The sequence below is a fragment of the Myotis nattereri genome, assembly GCF_964212035.1.
Source record: "Myotis nattereri genome assembly, chromosome: 2".
Lineage (NCBI taxonomy): Eukaryota > Metazoa > Chordata > Mammalia > Chiroptera > Vespertilionidae > Myotis > Myotis nattereri.
Genome location: NC_138076.1, coordinates 84,202,756 through 84,225,962, shown reverse-complemented (window position 1 = coordinate 84,225,962; position 23,207 = coordinate 84,202,756). Strand labels below are relative to the sequence as shown.

Below are 23,207 nucleotides of genomic sequence, written 5' to 3'. Positions count from 1 at the left end.
TTTTCTTTTGTGTATGGGCTGTTTCTTTGTCTCCCCATGTTCTGGTTATGTAGCTCTCTCTGTCCTGTGTTGACTTAAAGGCACAAAATACATTACAACAAGTCACAATACACAGGGCACCAAACACAAATGTATTCACAATGTGAATAACACCAAATAAAGGTGCCCACCAGAGAAAAGAGAATTAGGGGAGAAAAGAGTGCAAAAATGATATTGAGAAAAGGAAAAAATGTAAGAGTGAAAAGAAAAAGAAGAAAAAAGAAAGAGGAAAAACATATGTATATGGGGAGAAAACTCAAGAAAACCAACAACTAATCCAAACAACAAACACCCAAACAACAAACACCCAGATGAATCTGAAGAGGCAAAGCTTATTTCCAGAAGGTAAGGTCAAGGAATTGAAGGAATGGGGAAATGGCCACAATTCAATATAGAGGATGTAGAAAGGGAATGAGTATATAAGAAGAAAAATGAAAAACAAAAAAATAAAAAAGAACATATGTATATGTATATGTACATGTATATGTATATGTATACACGCACACACACATACACTGAGTGGCCAGATTATTATGACCACCTGACGTTTGTAGGCAAATTAGCTATAATTTCACACTGAAGTTGCTAAAGGGCCAGCCAGACCATTATAAATAGGAAAGCAGGTTGTTTACCACAACAGTAGAAGTGATTATTTTCTGAAGATATGGGTAAACAATGCAATTTAACAGCCTTTGACACACACACACACAAACACACACACACACACACACACACACACACACACACACACAAAGAGGCCAGATTATTATGACCACCTGACATTTGTAGGCAAATTAGCCATACACTGCTTCGTATGGGATATGGAAGTCGAAGGTCTGTTCAAACACCTTTGCTGTCTGCAGTTACCAAGGTGAAATGTCTCCAATTCGCATAGGAACACAAGGATTGGACAGCCAAGCATTGGAAAAAAGTCATGTGGTCCAATGAATCATGTTTCCAGTTGCATCATGCAGATGGCATAGTGAGAATTTGGCAGAAACAGCATGAAAGCATGCACCCCACATGCATGAGTGCAAACCTTCAAGCTGGTGGGGGCAGTATTATGGTTTGGGTCATGTTTTCCTGGCATGACTTGGGCCCTTTAATTCGTGTGGAACAACGCTGAATAGCACAACATACCTAAGTATCATTGCTGATCAAGTTCAGCCTATCATGTTGATGGTGTAGCCCAATGGAGATGGCTTCTTCCAACAAGACAATGCGCCATGCCACAGTGCTCATATTGTGCAGGAGTGGTTTCAAGAACATTAGGGAGACTACCTTCTCAGTTGGCCCCCACAATCACTGGATCTCAATCCAATTGAGCATTTGTGGGACAAAGTTAAAAGAGCCATTAGGCAGCTGGTTCCACAACCATCAAATCTCACAGAACTGGACAGTGTTATTCATCAGGTATGGTATCAGATTCCTCGCATCACCTTTCAACATCTCGTGGAGTCAATGCCAAGAAGAATCGCCGCAGTGATGAAGGCAAAAGGTGGCCCAACGAAGTACAGATTGGGTGGTCATAATAATCTTGTCACTCAGTACGTGTGTGTGTGTGTGTGTGTGTGTGTGTGTGTATTCATCCCACGTTCAAAGGCTGTTAAATCGCATTGTTTACCCATATCTTCAGAAAAAAATCACTTCTACTGTTGTGGTAAACAACCTGCTTCCGTGTTTATAATGGTCTGGCCCTCTAGCAACTTCAGTGTGAAATTATAGCTAATATGCCTACAAACGTCAGGTGGTCATAATACTCTGGCCACTCAGTGTACACACACACACACACACACACACACACACTAGTGGGCTGGTGCATGGATTCAATTAACTAGAAAAAATATTTTAATATTGCTATTTGTCCTTTCTCTATAATAGAAAAGTCAACCAAATTCACGATCAAAAATGACAGATCGAAATACACACACAGTTGCCCAGTGAGAGCTTTATAGGTAACAAGCATGCACAATACAACTTAGCCTTTTATAGATATAGAATAAATTTGCTTAATTAGAACTGCGTGATGATTTAGCTAAACTTTTTCTAGCCCAGTGAAGCACCCCAACTCTCTTTCAGGTAATTGTCAGCAACACAGCAGTAAATATCAACATGAAGCACAATTATTATTGCAGATCACGTAGGGAGAACAAAGGGTAAAATATTTAACTGTAGTCATGTTTGACTATATTCTGCGCAGTGAGAAAACCTGAAGTCATTTTCAAGTTCCACCATTTCTTACTTTTTTTCAGTCAGGTCAAGTTTCTAAACTTTCTAAATCTCCACTGTAATGCTAATGAAAAGAAAAACAATAGGATTCTACCAAGTCTCCTATCTACCTACTCCAGTACTTCTGTGAGGATCAAATGAGATGAGGCATGTGAAAATGCTTCTCAAACATTTGGTTAAAGTGTAAAATGTCTGCACCTGGATATAAAGCAAGTCATATTCCTGGGCTGAAGAATCTCCAAGGAGGCTAGTCACTAGGGAGAGGAAGCCAGGTATTGCTATATGATGTCATTACCCAGTGACCACAGTGACCATTTCTGGGCTGGGCTAGGCTGTGGGCTGCATTTTGAGCCATGGGGTCTTGGAAACATTGGCTGTGATTTGGTGGGGTGTTGCTCTGGGGTGGTGGCAGGGCCTGTGTCCCATTTGGGGGACGCCAAGGGTTGGTTTGTCAGTGCCAGGTCCGTGAAGCCCGCCAATGTGTGCCATGGCAGCTCCTGCATTGAGTGTCTGCCCCTGGGTGGTCAGTGAGCATCATACCTACCAGTCAGATGACACTTAAGCTTTTATATATACACTAGAGGCCCGGTGCACAAAAATTTGTGCACTCGGGGTGGGAGGGGGGGTCCCTCAGCCCGGCCTGTGCCCGCTCGCAGTCTGGGACCCCTCAGGGAATGACCACCTCCTGGTTTAGGCCCAGTCCACGGGGGATTGGGCCTAAGATGGCAATCAGACATCCCTCTGGCAGCCCGGCAGCCCGACAGCCCTCGGGGGCTGTCCACTTGCCAGCGGGGAGCAGGCCTAAACTGCAGTCGGACATCCTTAGCGCTGCTGAGGAGGCACGAGAGGCTCCCACCACCACTGCTGTACTGGCAGCCATCAGCCTGGCTTGTGGCTGAGCAGAGCTCCTCTCATGTGAGCGCCCCCTGACCACCAGAGGGCAGCTCCTGCATTGAGTGTCTGCCCCCTGGTGGTCAGTGTGTGTCATAGTGACCAATCATGACCAGTCCTTCTGCTGTTAGGATCAGTTTGCATATTACCCTTTTACTATATAGGATAGAGGCCTGGTGCATGGGTGGGGGCCAGCTTGATTGCCCTGAAGGGTGTTCAGGATCAGGGTGGGGGTCCCGCTTGGGTGCCTGGCCAGCCTGGATGATGGGATGATGGCTGCTTGCAGCTGGTCGCACCGCCTTCAGGGTGGGAGTCCCCACTGGGGTGCCTGGCCAGTCTGGGTGAGGGCCTGAGGGCCGTTTTCAGGCTGGCAGATGACTGAAGCTCCCAACCTCTCCTTTTTATCTTTTCTTTTCATTTTTTTATTCTGGGATTTATTTACCTTCTATGGCTGTCACTGTAACTCAGAGCCAGCTTTAGCTCTGAGGCTTGGCTCCAGCTCTGAGACCTCGGCTGCTGAAAGCAAATGTGGGTTTGTTTGGCTTCTATAATTGAAACACTGTTGCAGCTCCAGCTCTGAGGCCCGGCTGGCTGAAAGCAGGTTTCTGGGGTTTGTTTAGCTTCTATAATAGCAACATTGTTTCTTAGAGTACAGCTCAGAGGCCGGCACAGCAGGCTGGGAACCTTGGCCTCCTCCATCACTGAAGCAAGCAAGCCTCCTGTTGTCTTCAGCTGCCTGGCTGCAGGCCGCCATCTTGGTTGGCAGTTAATTTGCATATTGCCCTGATTAGCCAATGGGAAGCGTGTCGGAGGTATGGTTAATTACCCTATTTGTCTTTTATTAGATTAGACTAGAGGCCCGGTGCACAAAAATTTGTGCACGCGGCGGGAAGGGGGGTCCCTCAGCCCGGCCTGTGCCCTCTCGCAGTCTGGGACCCCTCGGGAGATAACGACCTGCTGGCTTAGGCCTGCTCCCGGGTGGCAGAGGGCAGGCCCAATCCCTAGGTGCAGCCCCTGGTCGGGCTCAGAGCAAGGCTGATTGGGGAGTTGGGGCGCAGCCCCGTCATTCACGGAGCAGGGTGGATTGGGAGGTTGCGATGCCACCCTCACTCACGCTCAGGGTAGGGCCAATTGGGGGGTTGGGGCACCTTCCCCTATCACACTCAAGGCAGGGTCGATGGGGAGGTTGCGGCACCACCCCCAGTCACGCACAGAGCAGGGCCAATCAAGGGGTTGGGGTACTTCCCCTTGTCACTCACAGAGCAGGGCCCATCAGGGGGCTTGGGGCTCTGTACCCTGCCACGCACAGAGTAGGGCCCATCAGGGGGTTGGGGCGCCACCCTCTATCACCCACAGAGCAGGGCCGATCAGGGGGTTGGTTGCCACCACTCTCACACTCAGGGAAGGGCCAATGGGGAGGTTATGGCTCTACCCTGTCACACACAGAGCAGGGCCCGTGGGGGGGAAGGGGAGTTGGGGAGCCGCACCCTGTCACACACAGAGCAGTGCCGATCAGGGGGTTGGGGTGCCGCACCCTGTCACACACAGAGCCGCAGGGCGATCAGGGGGTTGGGGAGCTCCCCCTATCAGGCACAGAGCAGGGCTGATCAGGTGGTTGGGGCACCTTCCCCTGTCATGAACAGAGCAGGGTGGATAGGGAGGTTGTGGCCCCGCCCCCTGTCACACAGAGCCGCAGGGCGATCAGGGGGTTTGGGCGCTGCCCCCTGTCACGCTGATCCTGGTGCCAGGAGGCCTCGCAGCTCCGCTGATCCCGGTGCTGGGAGGCATATTACCCTTTTACTATATAGGGTAGAGTGTGGGAAACTGTTTATTGCCTTCACTATCTGATAAGCATAGACAGAGAACTCCCCGAAACCCCCCAAAGGCTGGGTGCTTTTGAAGCCCTAGCAAAGCTCGGAGCTAGGCGTCACCTCTGTTTGTCCAGACAGTGGTAGCTGCAACTACTCCCCCATTTATTATGTAAATCCTTGCTGATGGGCTAGTCTGCTTGTTACTGGGGGGTCACCTGCCTAAGGGCTATGCTATGGGTGCATCCCAGATCAATAAAAGCTTGGTGAGGCCTGAGCATGGAGGAAGTCCTTTGGGACTTGCCGCCTGGTCCCCCAATATTGCAAAATTATCTCGTGTCTTTTTCTCTCATTTGTTGTGCAGCTCCTCTTTCAGATACCGAACCCTACTCCACGCGGGTCGTGGAAGGAGTCTCACTCAACAGTAGAGGTCTGGTGCACGGGTGGGTGCTGGCTGGTTTGCCCTGAAGGGTGTCCTGGATCAGGGTGGGGGTCCCCACTGGTGTGCCTGGCCAGTCTGGGTGAGGGGCTGAGGGCTGTTTTCAGGCTGGGGGTGACTGAAGCTCCCAACCGCTCCTTTTTTTCTTTTTTTATTCTGGGCCAGCTTTAGCTTTGAGGCTTGGCTCCAGCTCTTAGGCCTCCGCTGCTGAAAGTAGGTTTCTGGCCTTTGCTTACAATGTTGCGATCCTGCAGGCTGAAGCCCGGTGGACTAAAGCAGGTTTCTGGAGTTTTGTTTAGCTTCTATATTTGTTACATAGTTGCTTAGAGTTGCAGTTCAGAGGCCTGCAGCAGCAGGTGGGGAACGTTGGAGTCCTCCGTCACTGAAGCAAGCAAGCCTCATGTTAGTTTCAAGCTGCCTGGCTACCGGCCGCCATCTTGGCTGGCAGTTAATTTGCATATTGCCCTGATTAGCCAATGGGAAGGGTAGCGGTCGTATGCTAATTACCATGTTTCTCTTTTATTAGATAGGATAGATACTTTTTTCCTCTCTCTCTGTGACTTGCTTCCACTCTTGACTCCTTATTTGCTCTGTAGCTGCCAGAGTATTCTTTCTAATATTGTAAATTAGATATCATTTCCATAACACTTAAAAATTAAAGCCAAAGTTCTTAGTACAGCTTGCAAGCTACTCTATAATTTGGCCTAGGGCATCCTCTCCAATTGTATTTCCTACCACTCCTCCCTTGCTCACTATGTTCAATCACATTTTATAATTCTAGAAACACATCATATGCTCTCATTTCAAGATCTTCACATCTGATGTTTTGTCTGTTGAAATATTTTCTTATTTTTGCATGACTTACTTTGTTCAAATATTATTTACTTACAGAGAATTTCTAAGATGGCTATAAATGAACACTATAACTGCCTCCTCTCCAGCTGCCAATCTCTATCTTGTCCCCCTCCCCCACTCTGCTTTATTTATCTTAAAAGTACTTATCATCATGGCACTTTCTATATCAGCCTTTATGGTATAACAAACTACCCCAAAACTGTGGCTAAAAACAACGTTTTTAATTCTCACTGTTCTATGCTTTAGCTGGATGGTTCCTCTGAGCTGTGTCAGGTCAACTATGGCTGGATGGTCCAGGATGTCCTACTGGGACCACAGCTGGGATGGCTAGGCCTCTCTGCTTGGTCTTTCTTCCTTCAGGAGGTGAGCCTGGTCTTCTTCGCCTGGTAGTCTCTGGCTTCTAAGAGAGTAATAACTATGCTTTTTGAGACCTGGGCTCTGAATATCTCTAAAGGCACCTGCTTTTATCCACGACAGCATTAATCATCCATACAAATTGAATTATTTTGAGTTTCACAACAGTGTGTCCCTTGTCAGGTACTATTTTTCCCATTTGAGGCCCAGATAATCTGAGTACCTTAAATAAGATCTAAGTAGCAATACTAGGATTCTGTTGTTGTTAGTCTTATTATTTTTTATCTTGTTTATTAAACTGATAAGAACAGATACTACACTTGATCTTAGCCAAAAGGCCGAGAAGCGATATCTTGTTTAAAGTGTTGTTTAAGCCCTAACCAATTTGGCTCAGTGGATAGATTGTCGGCCTACGGACTGAAGGGTCCCAGGTTTGATTCTGGTCAAGGGCATGTACCTTGGTTGTGAGTACATACCCAGTGGAGGGTGTGTAGGAGGCAGCTGATCAATGTTTCCTTCTCATCGATGTTTCTAACTCTCTATCACTCTCCCTTCCTCTCTATAAAAAATCAATAAAATATATTAAAAAATAAAGTGTTGTTCAAGTCGTCTGTTTACTTATTGATCTAGAAAATATACCAACGAGAAATATTTCCAATACTAGGTTGAAAGAAAAGTGATTTCTTAAAAATTAAATTGAATTACATTACTCTATTGCTTAAAAACTGATGGTAACTTCTTAGAATAAACTTCAAATATTATACAGAACCTACAGTGTTCCATTATCATAAAGTATACCTATCATTTTCAAAATCTTGGCACCACCTTATGTCATGCTATTTCTTCCCTTGACTATTATACCCCCATCCCATTATTTTTCTATCAAGTCTTTAAGCACACTAAATTCTTTCCTCCCTTAAAGCCTTTACACATGCTAGTTCCTTGACTTTCAAAACATAACACAACAAGCTTCTTTTAACTCTTTAGTGCTCCTCAGAGAAGCCTTCCCCAAATCACCTTATGTAAAACTGCCTCTTTCCCATATCTCAGTCCATTGTAACCTTTACTGCACTTACTCCAACTTGAAACAGATTTACTGGATTTTTGTCTGTACCCCATTTAGAATGTATGCTCAATGCGGATAAGGATCCAGTTATCTTGTTTTACAGTTAAGGTCCCAAGATTTAGTATAATGTCTGGCACCCTGTAGAAGTTGAATAAACAATTTCTAAATGAATAAAAGAATAGTTTCAGGTTTCATATCAATCAAAAGAGTCTATAAATTTTTATATAATAATTATATTAGTTATTACAATTCTTTTGTGTCTGTAAATTTTATTTGTATGCCTTCTTTTAAAGCATTTGCTTGTTCATTCACTATATTTACTATAGTGGGAGTTTACTAAATGTCAGCCATACAGGTTATAAATTTAATGTGATGTTCTTTACTTTTAAAGGTCTCACCATTTATTAAGAAAAAGCAACATGCTAAAATAATATTTTTATAAAAAAATAATGAGAACATAAACTGATGAACAAGGACAGATCCAGAGACGGAGAGGCATCGATCGAACCGTCGGGCCTTGGAGGGAAGGTAGGGGAGGGTGGGGGTGAGGGGGAAAGATCAATCAAAGGACTTATATGCAAGCATATAGGCCTACCCAATGGACACGGACAACAGGAGGGGTGAGGGCATGAGTGGGGGGAATAGGGAGTAATGTGGGGATAAGGACACATATGTAATAAATTAATAAAAAATTTTTAAAAAAATAATGAACTCAAATACAATGCCTTCAATCCAATTAACAGAAATGAAAGATGAACCCTCTGAAACCAATAATAGTCTAAATACATCTATCAAAAGAGAAAATTGAGCTAATTAGGCATCACTCTCTTTTTACTGAATTCATGTTGACTCTTGGTGATCACCTTTCTTTTTCTAAATGTTTGCAATTCATCTTATAAGTGTAAAATACTGTAATAAATTGTAATATATTATTACCAAGGCTTCATGTCAAATTTAGGTTCTTTTATTACAAGGAGAGTAATCAGAAAAATCCATTCAACAATATAATTATCACTTTGATTTGTTTTTAATCGCAATATTTAATCTAATATTGATTTAAATACTATTACAGAAGAGAATAGTATGTTCATTGAAAGGAGACTTATATGGAAAAAGATTGAGAATCTCATGCTGCAGGCAGGCAAATATTAACTGAATGTAAGGAAGAACTTTCTAGTAGTTAGAGCTGCCTACCAGAGGGCTGCCTTGCAAAAACAGGAAGCTCTTCATCACTAAAAATCTTTAAGGAGAACGATCAGGCTGTTTTTCGTAAGAGAGCAGAAACAATCTTGACTTAGGAGGCAGCATTGATTTAGATCAGTGTGCCTCAAACTATGGTCAAAAAGCACTTAAAATTTGTTTTTCTACTCTGTGTTGGACCAATAGTTTTACACAATGCAAACTACCCCACATTTGGATGTCATGGTAATGTAAAATCGCTATAAGTTTTTCTAAATGAGCAATTTTCAACTTTTCATCTCATGGCACACAAACTAATTACTAAAATTCTGGGGCACACTAAAAAATATATTCTTTTACTAACTGACCATAAAAATAGGTATAATTTTTATTGATTTTAAAAAATTATAGTAATTACCTACTTTTATTGCTGCAAAGTGACTTTTTAAAAAATTAGGTGGCTGGGCTGGCATGGCTCAGTGGTTGAACATCAACCTATGAACCAGGAGATCATGGTTCAATTCCAGGTCAGGGCCTATGCCGGGTTGCGGGCTCAATCCTCAATAGGGGGTGTACAGCAGGCAGCCGATCAATGATTCTCTCTCATCACTGATGTTTCTATCTCTGTCTCCCTTCCCCTTCCTCTCTGAAATAAATAAAAATATATTTTTTAAAAATTAGCTGCCTATACTTGTATATAAGGATTTCTGGTACCAAGAATTAACCAATAAGATGCAACCTTATTATGCCACGCTACCAGTAAAATACAACTCTATTATATAACATATATTTATAGTTCAAGACAGGGCATTCACACCAGACAGTTATTGTTGTGTTAGCTACTGTCATTTTTTTATTTGACAACTTCAGGAAAAAGAGGTCAGTGTCTGTGACTAAGGAGTCAGATAGTGCATGCTTGCAAGTTTTCTTTTTTTTTCTTAAAGGGCAGGAGGGCACCTGTAGGTTTTGAACCACTCTCACAAGCAAGAGTGGTGGCAAACAAAGGCTTGTATTGAAGGAAATGCTCAGCTAATGGCAGCCCAGATATTGCATGTTTTAAAAACTCTTGTGGCACACTGGTTGAAAATTGCTGTTCTAAATGCTTGCTTTTGCTTTTGTTTTTACTAGTAATTTGGTACACATAGGTAACAAAGTGTGTTCTGGCATGAATAGGTGGACTACACTTTGAATGGATTACATAGCCTCTAAGATATCTCTGCGGTTCTACAGTTTTTCAAATGTACCTAGTCCAGTGATGGCGAACTTTTTGAGCTCGGAGTGTCAGCGTTTTGAAAAACCCTAACTTAACTCTGGTGCCGTGTCACATATATAAATTTTTTGATATTTGCAACCATAGTAAAACAAAGACTTATATTTTTGATATTTATTTAATATATTTAAATGCCATTTAACAAAGAAAAATCAACCAAAAAAAAGAGTTCGCGTGTCACCTCTGACACGCGTGTCATAGGTTCGCCATCACTGACCTAGTCTGTCCTCCTTTCTATAGTCATTGGGCATAAATATCAAACTACTAATTTCATAACAAGAAACTGCTTTTTTCAGCAATTGAAAAAGCATAATCTAAAAGATATTAGTCTAAAAGCATTAGATCAAATTTTTTTTCCTACATTAATTAACCTTTTACCTAATTAAATTAAAATAGCAAAATTTTCTTTTCTACCAAAACACATCTTAATGCTCATTTAAAACTGGTTACATAAGATTTATTTTTGGCCATTTCTCACACTTAATTTTCTGGTGTCACTTTCTTTGCACATGTTGATAATGAAATGTGTAATAAATTACAGTTGATTACACATTTGAAGTTCTAACTTTATTTTACCATCAGGTAGTAAATCCAACAGAAAATCTCTTGGGGTAGTGGAGGAGTAGAGGTGGGGGAACATTTCATGAATTTCAGAAGCATTGGGTACAGGATTTAAATTTTTGCAACCACCTGTAACACTCAGATTTGGCCAAAACAAACATGGTGAAGAATTATAAAAAGGGGAGGCAAAATTAAGAGTACACTTTCTTGTGGAACTAGAGGATATTATGCTAAGTGAAATAAGTCAGACAGAGAGAGATAAATACCATATGATTTCACTTATATATGGAATCTGAAGAACAAAATAAATAAATGAAACATAAACAAATTCATAGATACCAAGAACAAAATGCTGGATAATGGGAGGGCCGCTGGGGAGCTGGATGAAGGAACTAAGAAGTGCAAATTGGCAGTTATAAAATAGTCACAGAATGTAAGGTACAGCAGAAAAAATATAGGCAATAATACTGTAATAACTATGTATGGTGCTAAGTAGTTACTAACTAAACTCATGGGGGCGGGGATCACTTCATAAGTTATATAAATGTCTAACCACTACGCTGTACACCTGAAATTAATATAATATTGAATGTCAACTGTAATTGTAAAATTTCAAATGATTTTTTTTAAAGGAGTTGGCCAGTCTCATACTTCCTCAAATACTCCTGGCTTTCTCTCCAAAGAAAATCAGACATTTTTATTTAAAATTGGTAATCTTCTTCCCATTAAAAACAAAATAAAACAACCTTGCTTCTTACAAGACAATTTACAGATACATAACCTATCATCTCCCAACTCTATCATACACAAGTTCTTTCCCTACAGTAGTTCGAGTATTCATTAATTCATCATACTTTTATTAGAGAGGAAATTCTTAAGTATGTGTATACTAATAAGTTTTAGGAACTTTATGAAATGTCTTAAATCCAAATACTTTAAAATTTTGGGTGAATGAGCAATTATATGAGCAAGTGTACACAGGTGTCAGTACATTCTTACAGGGGATAATAATCCAAAAAAGATTAAAAGAATCTTTATTAAATTAAAAATGTGATCTGAATAGAAATATATGATATAGGTTCTTCATTAATTAAATAGGTATATAAAAATATTATGTATCATATAATCAAAAAGGGCTTTAAAAATAAATCACTTTGTTTTGTAGATAATGAAATTGACAATTGGAGAGGTTAAGGAGAGTGTTTAGGCTGTTGCTAACTAGAAGCCAGAAGACAGAAAAATGCTGGCCTCCTACTTCCAGGCCCTCACACCTGCTACCCACTCAGAGACAGACAGGAGGATATTAGTAAACATGCTATAGATAGTCAACAATACCTCTGATAAGTATACAAATCCATCTCTGATAAGTATACAATCTCTGAATAAGTCAAGTTATTAATTCTTTAAACACTAATGACTCATAAGATATATAAACATTTTCTTTTTTTACTGAAGATATCTAAAAATACATATTCTCTTAGATACATTTTAGAACTTGCTTCTTTGCCAATAGGCACAATCAATCATCTGTCAATCATCTAAAAGACGAGTGCCTGATCCTACTGCGATCAATAAAAGAAGGGCATACACTAAACCTGGAAAAGACAGAGGATATTTAGGAGACAGAAGGCTTCAAGGATGCACTTAACCACTTTTCTTTCTGAGGCAATTACTCTGAAAGCCCACAATACAAAGTTAATTAGTTGAGTGGATCTTTCAGTAACTGTTGAAGCTGTTTAGAAATTTTAAGAAAAACCTCATTTCAAAGTTTATTCCCTTGTTTATTCACACTAAAAACAGCAAGAACAAAAACCAAAGGAGATAATGTTTAGTAAAAAGAATTTTTATAGTAAGTAATTAAGTGGGAAAGCTGGGGGAAATAAAAAGTCTTATTTTTGGTGTCAGTTAGGATGGGTATGAATCCAAAATTTGTTTTTAATTTTTTTCAAAATAATTATAAAACTGAAAGTCTAAATTAAAAATCCAAAGAACACTTCCCTTTTCTCCCCCAACTCCCCACCTTGACTTCTGAAATACAGTGCAACTTTCTACCATCTGTTATTTTAGAGCAGAAACAGTAATGAACATATGGGCTTTCACTCTCAAGCAGCTGTAGTGTAGTTAAAGTTATAATAATTGTCTTCTGTAAGATAAATTTACATTAAAAACCTGGCCAGTTAAAAATAAATGGCTCAGCCTCAGAGGCTTCCAGAATAAAATTAAGACATTCAGAATCATCTATGACATATCACATTCAGAGATTTAGAGGACATCCTCTAAATATTGTGCTTTTATATTTAAGGTTAAACAAATATAATTCATGATGCAAAAATCAGTTTACACAATCAGAAAATATACAACTCACGTTTTCTCTTTCTTAGTCAAAATGCTAGCAGCTTCAAACAGGGGTGAGGTATTCTGACATAAAAATCAGTAACTAAGTCCTTAAAAGCTGAGAATATACCCCTGCTACTTCTGTGGGTCACTGAACATCAATCTAAAGCCTCATCTATCCTATCTAATACAAGGACAATATGCAAATCTACTGAACGGCAGAATGACCAGTCACTATGATGTGCACTGACCACCAGGGGACAGACGCTCAACGCAGGAGCTGCCCCTGGTGGTCAGTGCGCTATCACAGGGGGAGCACCGCTCAGCCAGAAGCCGGGCTCACGGCTGGCGAGCGCAGCAGTAGTGGCGGGAGCCTGGCGGGAAGCAGGCCTAAGCCAACAGTCAGACATCCCCTTAGGGCTCCCAGACTGTGAAAGGGCACAGGCTGGGACGCCTCCCCCATCCCCCAGTGCACCAATGCCGTGCACCTGGCCTCTAGTCTTACCTAATAATAGACAAACATGTAAATTAACCGTCCCTCTGCTAAGCTCACCAACCAAACAGGAGAGTACACATATTAACCCAACAAAGATGGTGGTTAATTTGCATACGTAGGGGCGAAGTGGTGGAGCGAAGACTGAAGGCTCCATCCAGAGTTGCAAAGACTGAAGGCTCCGTCGGGTGCTAGGAAGACTGAAGGCTCCGGAGAGAAAGCCTGGGTCCCGGTTGCTGGAGGAAAACTGGTGCCAGCAGACAGGGGAAGTGAAGGCCTATTGCACGAATCACTTCATGCAACGGCCTCTAGTATACACTAATAAAAGACAAAGATGCTAATTGACCATACCTTCGCTATGCCCTAAGCCACGCCCACCAGCCAATCAGAGCGACTATATGCAAATTAACCCAAACAAGATGGCGACCGACAGCCACGGAGGTGGAGCAAGCAGGAGGCTTGGTTGCCCAGGAAATGGAGGAAGCCAAGCTTCCCGCCTGCCTTGAGCTGGAGGTGGCCTCCGCTCATGGCAACAAAGTTTCAATTATAGAAGACAAATAAATTCCAGATACCTGCTTCCAGCCAGCCTCCACTGGGAGCTTGGGTGGCTGGGGGTTATGGCCAGCCTGAAAACAGCCATCAGCCACTCACCCAGGCTGGCCACACCGTCATGGGGTGAGGGTCCCCACTGGGGGGCTTAGCCAGCCTGAAAACGGCCCTCAGCCCCTCATCCAGACTGGCCATGCACCCCAGCAGGACCCGCTACACTGAACGGGCTGTGGCCAGCCTGTAAACGGTCCTCAGCCCCTCACCTAGGCTGGCCAGGCACCCCAGAGGTAACCCCACAATGAAGGGGCTGTGGCCAGCCTGAAAACAACCATCAGCCCCTCACCCAGGCTGGCCAGGCACCCCAGCGGGGACCCCCACCCTGAAGGGGCTGTGGCCAGGCTGAAAACAGCCATCAGCCACTCACCCAGGCTGGCCACACCCTCATGGGGTGAGGGTCCCTGTTGGGGGGCTTGGCCAGCCTGCAAACTGTCATCAGCCACTCACCCAGATTAGCCAGGAACCTCAGCAGGACCCCCACCCCCACCCTGAAGGCGGTATGACCAGCCTGCAAACAGCTCTCAGCCCCTCACCCCGGCTGGCCAGGCACCCCAGTGGGGAAGCCCATGCTGAAGGGGCTGTGGCCAGCCTGAAAACAACCATCAGCCCCTCACCCAGGCTGGCCAGGCACTACTATATAATAAAAGGGTAATATGCAAATTGACCCTAACAGCAGAACAAGTGGGAACGACTGGTCACTATGACACACACTGACCACCAGGGGGCAGATGCTCAATGCAGGAGCTGCCCCCTGGTGGTCAGTGCACTTCCACAGGGGGAGCTCTGCTCAGCCACAAGCCAGTACAGCGGTGGTGGTGGGAGCCTCTCCCGCCTCCTCAGCAGCGCTAAGGATGTCTGACAGCAGCTTAGGCCTGCTCCCTGCTGGCAAGTAGACATCCCCAGAGGGCTCCCGGGCTGCCAGAGGGATGTCTGACTGCCAGCTTAGGCCCAATACCCCAGGGAGCGGGCCTAACCCAGCAGGTGGTAATCCCCTGAGGGGACCCAGACTGCGAGAGGGCACAGACCGGGTTGAGGGGCCCCCTCCTCCCGAGTGCACAAATTTTTGTGCACCAGGCCTCTAGTCCTATACTAATAAAAGACAAACATGCAAATTGACTGTACTTTTGCTACACCTAAGCCACGCCCACCAGGCAATCGGAACAACTATATGCAAATTAACCCAAAGAAGATGGCGGATGGCAGCCACGGAGCTGTAGCAAGCAGGAGGCTTGCTTGCTCCAGTGATGAAGGAACCTAAGCTTTCCTGCCTGCTGCGACCTGGCTCTGAGCTCCACTGACAGCAACAAAGTCTCAATTATAGAAGGTAAATAAACCCGATACCTGCTTTCAGCCAGCCATGGCCACGGAGCTGGAGCGAGCAGGAGTGGGTTGCCCCTGGCGATGGAGGAAGCCAAGCTTTCCGCAGGCCTCCGCTAAAGGCAACAAAGTTTCAATTATAGAAGGTAAATAAATTCCAGATTAAAAAAAAAAAAAAAAAAAGGAGAGGCTGGGAGCTTACGTTGCCAGGGTGCTTGTCTAGCCTGAAAACGGCCCTCAGCCCCTCACCCAGACTGGCCAGGCACACCAGTGGGGACCCCCCGCCCTAAAGCGGGTGTGGCCAGCCTGAAGACAGCCATCAGTCCCTCACCCAGGCTGGCCAAACCTCCATGGGGTGAGGGTCCCCACTGGGGTAGACATCCTCCAAGGGGGCCCACACTGCAAGAGGGCATAGGCCGGGCTGAGGGACCCCCCGAGTGCACAAATTTTTGTGCACCAGGCCTCTAGTCCTATCTAATAATAGACAAACACAGTAATTAACCATACCTCCAACACGCTTCCCATTGGCTAATCAGGGTGATATGCAAATTAACCTCCAACCAAAATGGCGGCCAGAAGCCAGGCAGCTGAAGCGAACAGGAGGCTTGCTTGCTCCAGTGATGGAGGAAGCCAAGGTTCCCCGCCTGCCGCTGCAGGCCTCTGAGCTGCACTATAAGCAAGAATGTTGCAATTATAGAAGCTAAACAAACCCCAGAAACCTGTTTTCAGCCAGCCGGGCCTCAGTGCTGGAGCTGCAACAGTGTTTCAATTATAGAAACCAAACAAACCCAGATACCTGATTTCAGCAGCCAAGGTCTCTGAGCTGGAGCCGAGCCTCAGAGCTAAAGCCGGCTCTGAGTTACAGTGACAGCCACAGAAGGTAAATAAATCCCGGAATAAAAAAAAAAAGGAAAAGAAAAAAAGGAGAGGTTGGGAGCTTCAGTCATCTGCCAGCCTGAAAATGGCCCTCAGGCCCTCACCCAGACTGGCTACGCACACTAGTGGGGACCCCCACCCTGAAGGGGGTGCTAACCAGCTGCAAACAGCCATCATCCCCTCAACCAGGCTGGCCAGGCACCCAAGTGGGACCCCCACCCTGATCCTGAACACCCTTCAGGGCAAACCAGCTGGCCCCCACCTGTGCACCAGGCCTCTATCCTATATAGTAAAAGGATAATATGCAAACTGACCCTAACAGCAGAAGGACTGGGAATGACTGGTCACTATGACACACTGACCACCAGGGGGCAGACGCTCAATGCAGGAGCTGCCCTCTGGTGGTCAGGGCGCTCTCACATGGGAGGAGCTCTGCTCAGCCACAAGCCAGGCTGATGGCTGCCATTACAGCACTGATGGTGGGAGCCTCTCCTGCCTCCTCAGCAGCGCTAAGGATGTCCGACTGCAGTTTAGGCCTGCTCCCCACTGGCAAGTGGACATCCCCCGAGGACTGCCGGGCTGCCAGAGGATGTCCGATTGCCATCTTAGGCCCAATCCCCCGGGGAGCGGGCCTAAGCCAGCAGGTGGTCATCCCTTGAGGGGTCCCAGACAGAGAGGGCACAGGCCGGGCTGAGGAACCCCTCTCCCCGCCGAATGCACAAATTTTTGTGCACCGGGCCTCTAATCCTATCTAATAATAGAGAAACATGGTATTTAGCTGTAACTTCGCTACCCTTTCCATTGGCTAATCAGCGAGATATGCAATTTAACTGCCAGCCAAGATGGCAGCCGGCAGCCAGGCAGCTGAAGCGAACATGAGGCTTGCTTGCTCCAGTGACGGAGGAAGCCAAGGTTCCCCGCCTGCCACCGCCAGGCTCTGAGATCCTGAAGAAACAGCTCCAAAAGATACAATGTTTCAATGATAGAAGCTAAAAGATGGTGGTCAATTTGCATATACCAGCTGCGATGGAAGACTGAGGACAACATGGAGGCCAAGCGGTACAGAAGGGAGCTAAGTAGAGGCCTCGAGGACAGAAACGGAGCCAAGGCTGTGGTGGTGGGAGGGCAAGCCCAGCCACAGTGGCTGCGAGCCGGAGGGGCAGCGGTTGGAGGGGAAGGGGCAGCACTTGGGAGCGGGAGGGGAGACCCGCCACAGCACCTGCGAGTGGGAGGGGAAACCTGCTACAGCGCCTGGGGGCGGGAGGGGAAAACCTGCCACAGCGCCTGGGGGCGGGAGGGGAAACCTGCTACAGCGCCTGGGGGCGGGAGGGGAAACCCGCTACAGCGCCTGGGGGCGGGAGGGGAAACCCAGCAGGAGCATCTGGGAGCGGGAGGGGAAACCCAGCCACAGCGGCTCGGAGTGGGAGCGAAACCCACCTCAGCAGGTTTCGCTCCCCTCTCTGCTTCGTTCCAGCCACTGGAAGCCCTATTCTTGCAGGAATCTTCCTGCAAAGGGACTCTAGTCCTATCTAATAAAAGAGAAACATGTTAATTAGCGTACGACCCCTACCCTTCCCATTGGCTAATCAGGGCAATATGCAAATTAACTGAAAGCCACGATGGTGGCGAGCAGCCAGGCAGCTTAAAGCGAAAATGAGGCTTGCTTGCTTCAGTGACGGAGGACTCCAACGTTCCCCGCCTGCCGCTGCTGGCCTCTGAGCTGCAACTCTAAGCAACTATGTTACAAATATAGAAGCTAAACAAAACCCCTGAAACCTGCTTTAGTCCGTCGGGCTTCAGCCAGGGGAATCACAACATTGTTTCAAATACAGAAGGTAATCAAAGGCTAGAAACCTGCGTTCAGCAGTGGAAGCCTAAAGCTGGAGCCAAGCCTCAAAGCTAAAGCTGGCCCAGAATAAAAAAAAAGAAAAAAAGGTGTGGTTAGGAGCTTCAGTCACCCGCCAGCCTAAAAACAGCCCTCAGCCCCTCACCCAGACTGGCCAGGCACCCCGGTGGGGACCCCACTCTGAAGGGTGTGTGCCCAGCTGCAAACAGCCATCATCCCTTCACCCAGGCTGGCCAGGCACCCCAGTGGGGACCCCCACCCTGATACAGGACACCCTTCAGGGCAAACGAGCTGGCACCCACCCATGTACCAGGCCTCTACTCTATATAGTAAAAGGGTAATATGCCTCCCAGCACCGGGATCAGCGGAGCCGAGAGGCCTCCCAGCACCAGGATCAGCATGACAGAGGGCAGCGCCCAAACACCCTGATCGGCCCTGCTCTGTGTGTGACAGGGTGCGGCACCCCAACCCTCCCCCCTCCCCGGGCCCTGCTCTGTGTGTGATGGGGTAGAGCCATAACCTCCCCATCGGCCCTGCCCTGAGTGTGAGAGTGGCGGCGCCCCAACCCCCTGATCGGCCCTGCTCTGTGGGTGATAGAGGGCGGTGCCCCAACCCCTCCCCCACCTCCCCACGGGCCCTGCTCTGTGTGTGATGGGGTAGAGCCATAACCTCCCCATCAGCCCTGCCCTGAGTGTGACAGAGGCGGTGCCCCAATCCTGATTGGCCCTGCTCTGTGGGTGATAGAGGGCGGCGCCCCAACCCACTGATCCGCCCTGCTCTGTGTGTGACAGGGGACGGTGCCCCAACTCCTCTATCGGACCTACTCTGTGAGTGACAGGGGGGAGCTCCTCAACCCCCTGATGGGCCCTGCTCTGTGCGTGACAGGAGGAAGCTCCCCAACCCCCTGAATGGGCCCTGCTCTGTGCATGACAGGGTACGGAGCCCCAACCCCCCTGATGGGCCCTGCTCTGTGTGTGACAGGGGACAGTGCCCCAACCCCCCAATCAGCCCTACCCTGAGCGTGACTGAGGGTGGCATCGCAACCTCCCAATCCACCCTGCTCTGTGTATTACAGGGGGTGGCGCCCCAACTCCCCAATCTGCCCTGCTCTGAGCCCGACCAGGGGTTGCACCTAAGGATTGGGCCTGCCCTCTGCCACCCGGGAGCAGGCCTAAGCCAGCAGGTCATTATCTCCCAAGGGGTCCCAGACTGCTAGAGGGCACAGGCCGGGCTGAGGGACCCCCCCCATTCCCCCTGAGTGCACAAATTTTTGTGCACCGGGCCTGTAGTATATATATAAAAGCCTAAGCGACCGGCTGACTGCTATGATGCGCACTCACCACTAGAGGGAGACACTCAACACAGGAGCTGAAAGTACAGGCATGGAAACATGGAACAGACTGATGAATCTCAGAGGGAAGAGGAAAGGGGGGAGGGTGGGAAGAGATTAACCAAAGACCTTATATGCATACTAGAGGACCAATGCACGTATTCGTGCACTGATTGGGTGTTGGCCTGTGGGGATCGAGCTGAAACCAGTTCTCGATGGGTCCTGGATTTTGAGAGGGTGCAGGCCAGGCCGAGGGACCTCCATGCACCGGCCTCTAGTTTATTATAAGAAACCTCATAATACATTGGCATATTAACTTCCATTTAAACTATAAATCATTTATAATGAGTTCAAGTAAACTGAAAGGAATTCAGAGCAGATTCTGACCCTCATATTATGAAAAGTAAGAATTTTACTTACCTTTATCTGGGTGATTCAAAATCATGATTCTCCTGTGAGCTGTTCTAATCTTGGCCTTGCCAGCAGATGGGCTGTAAAAAGAAATTAAAGTGCTTATAATAAATGGTGTCAAATTATAAATTAACAATTTATATGGGTTTCAAGAAATTAAAAACTAATGAAAATTTCACCATCTTGTGGATAAATATGAAATTACAGCCTGTCGCTTAATTCCAGTAACCACCAAAATAAATAACTGATTCAATGCTGCATGTATTTTTCTTCAATCCTTTGTAGTATCAGTCATTATTTTCAACCCATTTAAAAGATAAAGCAATATAGACTATATGGTAAGTTTGAAAACACAAGCTTCAAATATTTGGGGAAAAGTCAGTATATAGAGCGTAAAAGACAGGTATTTGGACCCCAAAGCTACTAGACTGCTGGATGTTAATCCCATTGCCACTTAGAATGGGTTAACCTTGGTCAATTTGGTAACTCACTGTGCGTCTGTTTCTTCATTGTAAAACATAGGAAAAACATATTCCTAGTAGGGCAATTGTAAGGATTAGTTAATGCCAACAAAGTGCTAAAATGGTACCTGCTGTGTAACAGGTGTTCCATAATAGTTAGCTTTATTATTATTATGTTTCAACAGAGCATCTCAGAACATGTCATAGCTCAAAATTTATTTAACTTTCTGAGAACTCTATGAGAAAAGCTTGGCTGCCAGAATCTATGCTCTAAACAATAATTAAAGAAAGTTAAATAAACCTAAAACTATTTTGGTAAAACCTAATTTATCTAGTATTAGAAATGTTTCTCATTAGTACATTTTCTAAGCAAGAAAAAAAATAAGATCAAGAACAACAAAATCCTGGTATTGCTACTTAGATCTTATCTAAGGTACTCAAAATCTGGGCCTCAAATGAGAATAATAGTACCTGACAAAGTAGAGGTTGGTTGTTGTTAAGCTCAAAATAATTTAATTTGTATGGGTAATTCATGCTGCAATGGATAAAAGCAGGTACTTATAGAAATATGCAGATATAGCTTCAAAATCCTGATTCCACCATTCATTAGCCATATAATTTGTTTTGTTAATTTCCTCATAAGTTATAATTTCCTCATATGTAAAAAGGAAATAATAAAACAACTTTCCAGTATTACCTTAAGGAAAAATTAGATAATAGAAGTAAAGAGATTAGTATGACTCAACATCACTAATCATCAGGGAAATGCAAATCAAAACCACCAAGAGATATCACACCTCAGGTCATCACTAAAAAACAAGAAATAACAAGTGTTGACATGAATGTGGAGATAAGGAACCCCTGGTACACTGTTAGTGGGAATGTTAATTGATACAGCCACTATGGAAAAGGAATGGAGGTTCCTCAAAAAATTAAACATACAACTACCATTTGATCCAGTAATTCCACTTCTGTTAATTATGTAAAATGAAATATTACTGAGTCATAAAAAGGAAATCTTGCCATTTGTGACAATATGGGATGGACCTGAGAATATTATGCTAAGTGAAACAAGTTAGACAGAAAAAGACAAATACTGTATATGATCTCACATTTTTGTGGAATCTAAAAAAGCTGAACTTACAGAAACAGAGAACAGACTGGCAGAAGCCAGAGGTGGGGGAGTAGGGATGAAATGGTACAAATTCCAGTTATAAGACAAGTAAGTCCCAGGGATAGAATGTACAGCATGGTGACCAGTTAACAATATTGTTTATGTATTTCAAAGTTCCTAAGAGAGTACATCTTAAAAGTTCTCATCACAAGGAAAAAAGCAACACTAACTATATGAAGTGAAGGATGTTAACTAAATTTACTGTGGTAATCATTTTGCAGTATATACATACTAGAGGCCTGGCGCATGGATTCGTACACCGGTGGGGTCCCTTGGCCTTGCCTGCGGGGATCGAGCCAAAACTGACTCTCCGACAATCCCTGATGAGTACTGGATTGAGAGAGAGTGCAGGCCAGGCCAAGGGACCCCACTGGTGCACGATTGGGGCCAGGGAGGGGGCACAGGAGGGCTCCAAGGCGTGTCCAGCCCATCTTGCCCAGTCCCAATCAGCTGGGCCCCAGCAGCAAGCTAACCTACCAGTCGGAGCACCTTGCCCCCCGGTGGTCAGTGTGCATCATAGTGACTGACTGAACGGTTGAATGGTCAGACACTTAGCATATTAGGCTTTTATTATATACCAGAGGCCCGGTGCACGAAATTCGTGCAAGGGCCTTGGCCCCACCGCCACAGTGGCCACCTCTGCCTTGGCCCACACCTGTCACCACCGCAGCCAGGGGCCTCTGCTGCCTCTGCCTCAGCCCCCATCTGCTGTGGCTTTGTCCGGAAGGAAGGACATCGGGAAGGATATCAGGTCTATTTAGCATATTATGCTTTTATTAGTATAGAGGAGATCAAATCATGTTGTACACTGTAAAATAATGAACAATGCTATATGCCAATTGTATCTCAGTAAAACTGGGGATGGGGATATTTTAAAAATGTTAATAATAACAAATAAGTAATAAGTATTTTAGTATAAAGACTTATGGGTATTCCTTTTGGCTGTTTGTAGAAGTCTTTTAAAGACTATTTCAAACTTACTTTTTCGTTTGTAGAGTCCTCCCAGACAGAGACAAAGAGTACCAAATTTTGAGAAAAAAATCATTACCATTGTATCAGGGCAATGAACACTTCATTGTTTAACTGCCTATCAAGAATAAAAAAGATGTTACTGTGAAAAATTCTAATATGATTTAGTTTACTGTACCTAATCTATATGGACAATTTCCCCCCTGTTTTGCTCTATAATACTTCTTTCCTATATTAGTTATGTTTTCTAGTTTTGTGTATATATTTGACATGTCTCTCTACTGAAGGGCAGATCTTAAAATACTATCTAGTATTAAATGCATTTTTTACCACCCTCCAATTGTAAATAAATGGCAGTAAAAAGTTCAAGTCCTTGAAAGAATAAAGGTTCTGTATTAGTAAATATGAGCATTTTAAAAGATTATTGGACTTTAGAAAATCTTAAAATGAAAAAAGGGAAGCTTTAAAAACCTTATTGTATAAAGCTAATCAAATGCAGACTACTCATTCAAATTTTCATTGTATGCATTTTTTGGGAGGAAGTATATATGGTAAGTTGCAACTTATTCTGGATATTAAGCTTTAATTTAACACATAAGACAATATTTAGCACTTCAGTCAAAATTATCCTTGAAAATCATTTGCATTGCCTGCAATAACAATGCATGTGGGTTTGTATATAAAACTCCATAAGCATTA

At 44.9% G+C, this 23,207-nt stretch overlaps 1 protein-coding gene across 3 annotated transcripts in view; it reads right to left on the bottom strand.

The window, feature by feature from the left end:
* DNAJC15 (DnaJ heat shock protein family (Hsp40) member C15) overlaps positions 1-23,207 on the bottom strand; it is a 102,506-nt gene that overhangs the window by 8,652 nt on the left and 70,647 nt on the right. The window contains exons 5-7 of one of the 3 annotated variants that reach the window (XM_081082752.1): positions 19,914-19,984; positions 17,755-17,846; positions 15,466-15,557 (exon numbers count right to left, since the gene is read on the bottom strand). In XM_081082752.1, the coding sequence (XP_080938878.1) occupies positions 15,466-15,557; positions 17,755-17,846; positions 19,914-19,984 (255 nt within the window). The remainder of the gene's footprint in view (positions 1-15,465; positions 15,558-17,754; positions 17,847-19,913; positions 19,985-23,207) is intronic. The other 2 variants (XM_081082753.1, XM_081082754.1) reach the window with 2 other exon arrangements.